Here is an 11,251-nt window from a genome sequence, read left to right as displayed (position 1 = left end):
TAAACGGAAATTTGTGGCTTTGTTCCTTGTCGCGTTTGAAGACACGCGCCTTTTGACTTCTTTCTTTAGTTTTAATTTACAGCAATAATTCTCTCAGATGCCTCTTTTATTTATAACAAAAAAAAAACTGATTTATAAGTTTATTTATTAAAGAAAACCCTGGTATATTATGAGACTAGGTAAGAAATAAAATGTTGATAAATCTCAATAAGAGAAAGAAAATATTCCAATTATAAATGAATTATATAAAGGCAATCATATAAATTGATGTGATATAATATAATTTATTAAATTATAAAATAGAATTAATGAATTATATAATATTTTAATTTATAAAATTATTTTTATAAAATTATTTTAATAAATAATAAGAGAATAGAAGATAAAGAGAAGGTGCAGGGCATCCGTGACCCTGAGAGTTATATTATTATTATTAGTAACGTAATTAATATGGTTGGTAATGGGGAGGTGCGGTCACGGACGAACAGTTGGGAGACAGAGACGCGTTTGTTAGAGGCAACCGTCGTAGTTTTGCCAACTTAAAGCGGATGGACCGACATGTTTCACTACCCTTTTACATGGGCACGTCCACCCAAATCATTCCATCATTCTCAATAATGGTTTTATTACCAGACACACAGACACAGATTGAGGTTCTTCGTTCAAGGCAAGTTGCACACGTTAAAGCTGCCTGCATCCCATTCAAAATTAACAACCTTATTTACTTTTACTTTAATTGCATTTATGAATGACACATTCAAATTGTCATTCTTTTCTTATATTTCCATCAAATTACGGACAGCACATAAATCTAGGTGAGTTTCTGAGTTGTCCATTCCTGTGTCCGTCCCCCCAAGTACGTGGCCTCTAGAGATTTTTGACGGTCCACCAATCTTGACAATGTAATATTTAATAAGATTAATATTTCAGAAAAATAAAATCTACATGCATTCCGCATCCAAAAGTCTCAATTTGACATAATTAAAGGGTTATGTAAATAAATATAAGTAGTTGCATTTGGATCGATCTAAAGCTATTTTGCTAGCTTATTTGGCATTTACCATAGGCCGTACCTAGGGGAAGTAGGGGAGAAGGGAGGGGGGGGGGGGGAGGCGGCGGGGGGGGAATCGAGGTGTAATCGTGTTCTTAGGTCTCAAACTTTCGAAGGAAACTTCTTGAATACAAACATGGACCAGGGGACATTACTCATAGTTATTTTGATCCATCTCATTGTAATATTTGAAATCATCGATCATCCGATGACTAGATTTGGATACAAAAATCAATTAATTTTATTTTATTTTATCATATTTAATTATTACAATTTTATCAGATTTCTATATAAAATATAATAAATAATTTAATTTTTTTTAAATTTTAAAATAATAATAATATTAAAAAAATAATATTATAACAATATTTTATTTAACTTTCATATCATATTAATTCATTTACAAGCTTGTCTTCTCCTTTACCAAGTTTGATTCTCAATAAGCCTCCAAAGATTCAAATAGACACCTTGACACAAAGCAAATCGCTTGCGTGGTTAGTGTTCTCAAGCCCAAGTCGAGATTGGTGGAGCTTAACTATTGAGAAACTGCAAAGCGATTTGAGAACAATTTCTTCCTTTTAAACGCCCTTGGTATGAAGTTGAGGATTTGAGAATGAGAAGAACCAATTTGACAAACAACTAGATCTGAGTGATGCCCAACTAGGAGGAAAGGAGAGAGACCCATATGGAGCATGGATGGCATGGACATGACAGGGGTGAGGGTTAGGGTTTGATGTAAAAGTGAAAAAAAAATTAAAAATGAGTTTTAAAAGCCAAGTTCGAAATATCAGCCCCAGCATTCATCGGGTCAAATGGTATTGAAATCAACTTTAATGTTGATTCGACTTTATCGAGTCATATCCAATGGGGTCTTGCAAGTTGGTCAACCTATCGGATTTCTTGCACAGGCCTATCCAAACCTATCCTAAGACGCTCAGTGAAAAACTTTAACATATATTGATTCATTATTATTTTAATTACTGTCTTTTTGTTATATCTTGACATTTTATGAAATGATCGATAAATAAATGAAAGATAACATAGAAGTTTTCAATAATTTGATGTCATATTACGAATAATAAAAGATGATGCTTAAAAGGATAACGAATAAAAACGGTTTGATTTTTAATAGATTTGAATTTACCAAAAAGTATAATTAAGTAGTGAGCTTTTATGCTACACACAATCCATATGATATAATTTAAATTATAAGATTTATAGTACATGGACGTATTGTTGCTCGAGAAATTTCAAAGTAGACTCAATCAGGTAGCTAGAAATTTGCTAATCTGATGTTGAATGGTGCTGCATGTTTAAGCATGGACAGTTTTGAGGACGACCATTCTTGACAGTAGCAACATATCTGACCCACTGATTGCCCAGCACAACAAATGGTCGAGGAATAAAAGGTTGTTGCATGAATGATAGATTTGGAGCGTCCATTTCCCATCATGAACATGAGAGCGCGCGTTTGATTTTTGTTTTTTTTTTTGTTTTTTAACTATTGCATTACAATGAAAGCACAAGTTGGTTAGTTTTGTTTTATCAGTGAATTTGTGTTTTTGACTTGGTATTAAATTTGCATCCTTTACCATCCTTTTCAAATAAAACAAACAACTTTTGCTCATGGGGCACCAAACTTACTACATTTTTTGTTATGAACGATATGAGAAAAAGTAAAATAAAAATGGAATCAATTACACGTAATACAAGATTTATAAAATTTGGCAACATACCTATGCTTATAGAGCTATAGAAGATTTTATTATAACGATAATAAAAAATATAGTGTGACAGCTGTATGGGAGGTTAATACAATACATAAGAAATCCGAATTAGCGGGTTGGGTCGAATTAATGGTACAAAATAGAAAAAAAAAATCTTTCAGCCCAAGCCTTGTTGAAAATCTATCAAAAAACTGCAATAAATTATCGTCGAATAGAGTTCTCAAACCGGGCTGCACACAAATAGAACCAAATCCACACAAAGAAGCCCAACACTTCTTATCTCAATGCAAAAATTAGTCAAAAAATTTCGACTTCCAGTCATTGAATTTTCTTCTCTATCAATGGTAGAGAACAAGCACAGAAGGACTTGGTTAAGTTGGTTTCAACCAATCAAGTTTGTTTTGGAGGTAATTAAAAATTATCAGAGAAGTTGGTCTGACTGCTTCAAAATGTAACGTTTTGCGGTTTCAGATTAAGTATAAGAAAATGGTGAATGACATCACGTAATATTTGGAAGGGAGAAGTTCTTGTCTTTTATAATGATTTTAAATGAATCTAAAACTTTGAGTGTAAGTGTAACTTCTTTTAAGACATGATAAGGAACTTCTTTTGCCATTTCAGTTGGAATTAGAATTTCTGATGTTCATGCTGCAGGCTCGGTTTGGATTGAGATGAGAGATCTCAACTTATCTCATCATTATAATTTTTATAAATTTTTATACAAAATATAATAAACAATTCAACTTTTCAAATTCTAAAATAATAATAATATTAAAAAATAATATTCTAATAATATTTTATTCAACTTTCAACTTTTATCTAAATTTATCTGATCTCAATTTACTATATAAGAACTTTTCGCTTTAAGTCTGAGGAGCATCCTATAGTCCTTGTAGCACACCCGGAAAGTATGATCTAGTTCCCAACCATTTTGCTCATGCAACCGTGTACTTGAGAAGTTCTCTGTTTGCTTCTGCCCGTTCTCAAAGGCGACAAGGCAGTGGCAGCAGGAGCAGATCTTGTGAACTTTTTAATGAATCTTGAATTTTCCTCTGTTTTTTTCATCCCTTATTTCCCCTCGCTTTCTCAGTAACCAAACATAACTTGGGACAGTGATTCCTTTATCACATTTATCAGATTACAAGTCAATGCAACTATTGATTCAAGCTTGAACAATGTGAAATTGCACAACAGATCTCTTATTCCCACTTGCTTGTATTACAATGCCTGAACCAGAACAGAACGTCTTAGCTGCTTTGAACGTTGTGCTACAATCTAAACCAAGTAAACATAGTATTTATGAATGAAAATGATTGTTTCCGATACACCATCTGGAGAAAGTATCCGGTTTTGCTTACAGTATATATTCCAAAGCCATAAAAACGCCTTTCACAGCGCCTGCCCTTGAAGAAATTGAAATAACTAGAGCAACAATCATCAGCAAACATTATAGAACTTCTAAATTTGCTCCCTCTCTCGGTGTAATGCACTTAACCGATTTCTCTTCCACTCGAGAGGTTGGTATCCCTTCTCCTTTTGTTCTAATTTAGACCATGGGAACTTGTGTTTGGTCATCTTCCGCCTCCTAGCATCTACTCCCAAGTAATCTCCATAGTTCTACAAAACACAAATTGAAAAAGGATCAGCAACTATAGAAACAAGTAAATTGACATTTCCTTGATGCCTAAGAAGTTACTACTGTGTGAACTAATGCAATTGGATAAAATGTAATCAATGGCTGACAAATAAAAGCTATGTATTTACAAAAGAATGATCTAAATTGAGGTCAATATATTTTAACCTTGAGACAGAGCCCTTCTTGGATATCACAAATGGGGTAACCACTTGGGCAGCAGTACTCAGTTCCGGTACAGCAAACAGCATTTTCATATGGACAGCAACCATAGATCTGGCAAGAACCATAGACTTCATATATACAGCAGCACGTCTCATCACTTGGACAATAGGAGGAATCTCCACATTCACTTGGTGAAGGAGAAGGAGGTGGTGGTGGTGTCACAGGTGGTGGTGGGGGTGGGGGTGTCACGGGTGTAGGTGGTGGTGGCGGAGAACTTGAGGAAGATTCCTTGGTTGGATAGGAAGCCATGGCATTAATCGCACAGACTCCATATGTTAAATTAGTGTCCCTTCTTATATATATGTATCCCTCCATACCCCAGTCTGTTCCCCATGAGTTCTTCACTATCCAATAGTCTTCACCATCTTCAGAACCATAGCCCACTACCAAAACTGCATGGTCGATGTCATCAGGATCACTTGAACAATCACCATCGTAGATACCCTGAAGAGTTTATATCACTTTCAGTTTTACAGAACCAATCCATTTTTCCAATTTCCAACTTCCAAGTGAACGTATTAACTTCAGAGATTAGACTTACACTTGTGTATAGTTGAAAGTCCATAGCGGAGCCATCTATACCCACACTAATGGGCTGCTGAACAGTAGCACACAAGAGAGCACTGTCTGATTCTGACACATCTTCATAGCCATCAATGGTTACGACTTTGGTTTCCTCCTGATTAAAGTAAAACATCTTATATGAGACCGAAAAAAAAAAGGGTAAAACTTCTAGCAAACATTATGTTATATGTTTTGATAATGTTCACAATCAAAATATTCTAGCAAAGGGGGAACCAAACCTTAGTAGTGTTGCAAGTACCATCCACACCTGTGTAGGGATAATCAGCTTCTGTATCAATCCCACCATTGCTTATTACCCATTCAAAAGCATAGTCCATATAGCCTCCATCACATCCCTCGTTGGTTGTATCACAATCCACAAGTTCTTGTTCCGAAAGGCTAACAAGGTCACCAGTGACTAAGGCGTTTATTCCTTCTATAGCACCAGTTGAAGAGAATGACCAACAACTTCCTGTGAACATAGGCAGAATGAACATTTAAGAGATCGAAACAATGAGGTTGATTCCATCACATCGTTGATATAGTAGAATTTGAGTTGCAAGAAACTTGGTTTTTAAACTAATCAATTCTTACCATTTCAACAGTGTAAAAATGTGTTCTTCACATCCACTTGCAAATAAAATTTTTCATAAAAAATATTTTTATTTTTGTCTTTTCATATTAAAAAACAACTACATAACATCACTATCTGTCGTTGGAATATTGTTGTCTTTTCTTCTTGTTACAAAAAATGAGGCCGGAAATTAATGTTCTTTATCTACTTTATCTATATGTTAAGATAATAAAAATTGTCGATGAGCATGGATAATAAACACTATACTATTAAGTCACGTACCCCTGGTCATTGCCGATCACGCTTCCACACAGTATTTCTAATTAATTGAACCATAAGCTTTACCACAATTGAATGTAGAGAATAAAAACTTATCAGGAAAAGAAGAGAAAATAAATAAATAAATAAAGCTTACCACAAGAGCCTTGGTCCTTAACGCCAGTCACAATCCCCTTGCTCCTCCAATCCAAGGACGAAGGAGCATCGTCACAAGATCGCAACTTTCGCTGCCTCTTGCTGCTTATGAGAGTGTTGCTCTTCTCGGTGAAGGGCCTTTTGACCTTAGACATATAAACCTCCCTGAATTCCTCATTGCTCATATCGGCAAACCTGTTCAACCCCAAGCGATGCGCTTTGGGAGACCTTCTGCTCCTTGTATTCTTTTCTACTATGTACTCCAAATTCATGCGGAAATTCTCGAACCTTTTCTCCACCTCCTCTGCGTGCTTGTACACCCTTCTGTGCTTCTGCCTCCATCGTTGGAAGAGCTCTACGACTCTTTCCTCAGAAGGGAAGTTCTCCTGGTCATGACCCAGTATGGAGTACTCGCTTGGGAGGCTGAAACAGAGGCACGTTAGTGAAGCCCAGATAAAGCAAATAATAGCCAATTGAATTTTCTGGGAACCCATTTTTCTCTAGTGGTTTTCCAGATGCTTTGAGTCTTGCACGCTGTATTCTATAACAAGGGGTAGAAATGCTAGCGGCATTGCCAAGCCTACCAGTCAGAGTCAGCCCAAAGAATTTTTTCATTTCTTTTATCCGCCTTGGCCTTAAAATTTAGAACAGACAGATCATTCATATTATGTTATAGAGAGACCAAAATACAATCTATGACTTCTCAAAGCCATTCTCCTAATTTTCGTAGTTGTAAATGATCTGCTTTTAATAATCTTGGCGATTGATTAAGAGGCAAATGGGTAACTATCCCGAATACTTCAAAGTTTTAGTTTTTTGAGATACCAAACTATTTTGGTGGCGGGCACTGGTCTGCTATTCAGACCGTTTGACTTGTGAGCAGGAGAGCAGGAACAGACACACCAACCATTCAACCGATGTAGGATTAGAAGTTATGGAGAGAAGACGGTCTTGGAGCCTCTGGTCATCTATTATTATTATTATTATTTAGGATATAGAAATGCCACCAGAACATGGAGTGCTGAATCCAGGCCCAGGCAAAGTTATAAGGCCCTGCCCAAACAAGTTTTATAATGCAGGTGCGGTGCGGTGCTGTAAAGTAAAGTGAATATACAGCTTGAGGTTGGCAAAGGTCGAAAAAAAAAACCCCAAAATTTATCAAACAGGCAAAGCCCATTTCATAACACGCCTGATCAACAATATTAACAGCTCAGCCCAAATAAGATCCGACTCCACCTCATCAAAGCAAAATCCCACAGCAATCACCTCAGCAGCACACGCAGCAGTCCAGCCTTCTCAGCATGAAAGCTCCTCCAGAAACTTCTAGAACACTCTTGCTGTAATTCTCTTGTGTTGGTTTCTATTAGTCCTTTGTAAAATGGCACCTTACGGTTACAACAATATTCCAGTAAATAGCTTTATGCAGCACGCACACCATGTGCTTGAGTAAATGTCCAAACTATCCTGTAATTCTCCTATATAACAGAGCTTTTGTAAACAGTGAAAATCATGAAAGAAATACAGTAATCCTTTAGTCGTTCAAACAATATGATCACGAAGAGCCGTGGCACCGGTCAAAGGCTTCTGAGCCATCATCTCAGAGAGTTAAGGGACTTCTTTTTTTAATTTAAAAAAAAAAAAAAAAACTGTGCTGATAGGCTGCAGGTTGTAAATTGTCCTAACCAAAACCTCTGTTCAGTCAAGAAGATGTGGTGATTTACATAAAGAAAAAAAGAGAGAGAAAGGAGGAGGAGAGACGGCAGCGAGGGGGCGAAAAGAGATAGGGAGAGGAGAGAAAATCATAAAGGTAAAGGCGATTGGGGGATGAGAAGAGATTGCTTTATGCTTCTATTTTAATTTTTAATGAAGCGCAAGCATAAAACTGAACTTTTTTTGTTTTTCTGGCCAAGATAATTTCCAATCGACAGGGGAAGTATTTATGTGAATATAGGCAACGGTACTAGTTATTGGTTTGATAAAAGTGGTGAAAGTGAAGGTGCTTGAGTTTGGCAATCATAGACCACACTATATTCAGCATGTAATACACTCTGTTGCCTATTATATTCAGCATGAAAGCGATAGATTTGTTACCACACAAAAAGAGGAGATGAATGTGTTGCTGTGACGCCCTCAAATTCCGTTTGGAATTGGACGGACATTTGAAGCGTTGAGACATGTAATACAAGGTTACCTGCCCCCGTTTATGACATATAAGATGCAATATTCCTAACATGCATCTAACAATATGCAATATTCGCAGCGGATAAATTTTTTCTTTAGCAATACTATGCACCAAATTGAAAATATCCCAAATGCTTAAAACATACTCCATACATAAAAATTCATTGAACAACTAAGATCACAACACTAGTCCAAAATGGTTATGATCCAAAAAGTACTAGAGATGTAACTCAATCGTACAAGTAGTAATTTACGTTAATTACTATATTAACATTTATGTCGCACCGTCGCTTAGTCAACTGTGTCTAGTTGATCTGCTCCTGATTCTCCTTCAGGTCCTGTAACAAGATTTACCATTCGGGGGGAATGGTAGTTGGGACTACCAAAGTGAGATTTGTAATCAAATCTCAGTAAGTTAACAAAAAACTTCCACACAAGCTAATAATGCATGGATGACAGTAAAAGTATAAATGCATAATCAAATTCATAAGTAATTAAAGCATAACTTGGCGTACAACATAACATAATTGACATAATTTAAATTGAAACATGAACTGAACTTGACTTGACATGAACTTGATCTGAAACTTGACTTAGCATGAACTTGCCTTGAAACTTGAATTAACATGAAAAATACATACTCCACAGTTGTTGTGGCCCCATGTATTCTACGTGTAAATACATACTTCACAGTTGTTGTGGCCCCATGTATTCTACGGAAACTTATTCTTTAACTGCTTAAATACATACTCCACAGTTGTTGTGACCCCATGTATTCTACATGTCACAATTGCTGTGTCTCACATAGTGTATGCGCCACAATTGCTGTGACCCCATACATAAGTAATCAAGATGAAACGTGACTGGAATACGAAATGACTGAAGCCTTGACGTAACATAACGTGACTTGAACATAACTTGAAATACATGACCAACTTGAGATAGAAACATTTCGTAACATGGCATAACATATAATAGACAACATATTTAACATGACACATTTGCAACAGTGAATATTACATGACTTGACATACATGTAATAAATGGCATACTTAGCATGATGTACTTGTATGGTACAGTAATACATGACAGAATATATTATATAACAGATAAAAAATTGATGACAAAATAAATTCTGTATAATAGACAATTACGTGATAACTTGGCATGGCATGACATATATGATAACACGCATACATACACTGTAGTTCCTTTACTTAGCACACATACACAGTAAATTGCTAGTAAGTTAAAAGCTAACTTACCTCGATCTCCGCGTTTCTTATAAAACTTTAAGCGCGATCACGAGGAACTGTAATTAGTGATTCTAAAAGTTAGAACTAAATCACTAATAATTTAAAATATGGGAAAATACTAACTTAAAGAGTAAAATTTTCATTTTTACTTTCTACATGTGGGAAAATGACCGTTTTACCAATAACTTAAGAATTTTGCATACTAACTCCAAAAGTTTCCAACATTTACATTCCTCATATAAATTTTGTCCTAAACTTAAATATCAATTCAGAAAAATTTAAAACAAAACACAACTATAGAAAACACACTATGGCCGAAACATCCAGAGGTCATTTCCCTTAATTTTTGTTGCAATTCCTTCCAACTTCAAAACTCATGCTTAAACCAAAATTTTGCAACAAACATCTTCCAATCCTAAGTTCAAAACCATACTTAAAACATCCATTTAGAAAAAGCTAATAATTAACACTAAACTTTTTTGTAAAAAGATCCAAGCACTTGAATCACAAGTTTTGACCTTAAATCAAAACATCTCCAAGAATTTCAAAAATCAAATCTTACTTCTAACATATTCATAATATCATCCTAACATCAACCATGTTTTAAATCATCCAGCTAAAGTCACCAAAATCACAAAATAACATTTGGAGTTTTTGGTTTTACACTTAATCCAAAAACAGAAACTTTTTCCTCAACTAGTTTTGATAAATCTCTTGATCTATGACTTATAAATATATGATATTCAAACCAAACCATCACACGGTTTAAAAAGATGTCCTAAAACATATATAAGCTTCTAATTCAAGATCACATGGTTAGAAATTAACCAAAACATAAATTTAGCCAAGAATATCCACACTTTGGCTTATCTGAATATCTCTTTGCATAAAATTTCATATCTTTGAAACTAACATCAAATATCTTCAAAATAATAATATACCATGTATATAAGATGCTTAGGATTCTCCAATAAAATTATTAAAGTCATTAGAATAGGTTTAGACCACCAAAGAGTTAAATTTTCTTAAAACAGAAACTGTTTTTCTTCTTCCAGTTTCTAAGTTTCTAAATTTAAGAAAATCTTTCATCAAAACCTTTAATCATGCAAAAATCCTCAACCAATAGTCACATATACATGTTAACAATACTCCATAAAAATTTTGGACCAATATCTATTCATTAGCTTGGTCAAAAACTCCAAACTATAACATATTCTCCAGTTTATCTCCCAGAATGACCTTTCTATAGTTTATATAATATTTTACTGACCAAATTATCTTCAAATGGGGCAAATAATATATCCATGTAAACTAGACTAAAAAAGGAACAACTTATATGAAGGAGACTTTATGATAAAACACTTACAAAAGCTTCGAAATGAGCATTCAAAAGAACTTCTAAAACCTGTCAGAGAGAAAGTATTTGATATTCTTTTAAAGGAACGTGTAAATGAAGATAAGTTTGTAGGTGATAGTTGGAGCTACTTATGGACGAGATAAGAAATATGATAAGGCTGGAGTTGAGAGTTGAGTGTAGTTTTCTCCTACCCAAAATATCTATAAAAGATTATCTCATAATATTCTATCCAATAATATATACAAAAAAATCAACTTAAGATATTTTTA

The 11,251-nt window shown here is 34.8% G+C and overlaps 1 protein-coding gene across 1 annotated transcript; it reads right to left on the bottom strand.

Annotated features, from left to right (window-relative positions):
- Positions 1–3,961: 3,961 nt before the first annotated feature.
- On the bottom strand, positions 3,962–6,786 carry LOC122277287 (low-temperature-induced cysteine proteinase-like). The gene is made up of 5 exons (XM_043087238.1): positions 6,190–6,786; positions 5,440–5,672; positions 5,178–5,315; positions 4,580–5,080; positions 3,962–4,395 (listed from the first exon to the last, which is right to left on the bottom strand). Exons 1-5 carry the CDS (start codon positions 6,680–6,682, stop codon positions 4,237–4,239), a joined length of 1,524 nt encoding a protein of 507 aa, XP_042943172.1. The 5' UTR covers positions 6,683–6,786; the 3' UTR covers positions 3,962–4,236.
- Between the last annotated feature and the right edge of the window lie 4,465 nt (positions 6,787–11,251).

This window comes from Carya illinoinensis, chromosome 9, assembly GCF_018687715.1.
Source record: "Carya illinoinensis cultivar Pawnee chromosome 9, C.illinoinensisPawnee_v1, whole genome shotgun sequence".
Lineage (NCBI taxonomy): Eukaryota > Viridiplantae > Streptophyta > Magnoliopsida > Fagales > Juglandaceae > Carya > Carya illinoinensis.
Note: the sequence above shows the minus strand (reverse complement) of the source record. Positions and strands in the feature narration are given on the sequence as shown.

Coding starts and splice junctions, on each gene's coding strand:
- LOC122277287 (XM_043087238.1), bottom strand. CDS start 6,682: ATGGGTTCCCAGAAAATTCAATTGGCTATTATTTGCTTTATCTGGGCT. Junction 5,673..6,189: donor TAAGGACCAAGGCTCTTGTG/GTAAGCTTTATT, acceptor CTATGTTCACAG/GAAGTTGTTGGTCATTCTCT. Junction 5,316..5,439: donor GTACTTGCAACACTACTAAG/GTTTGGTTCCCC, acceptor TACTTTAATCAG/GAGGAAACCAAAGTCGTAAC.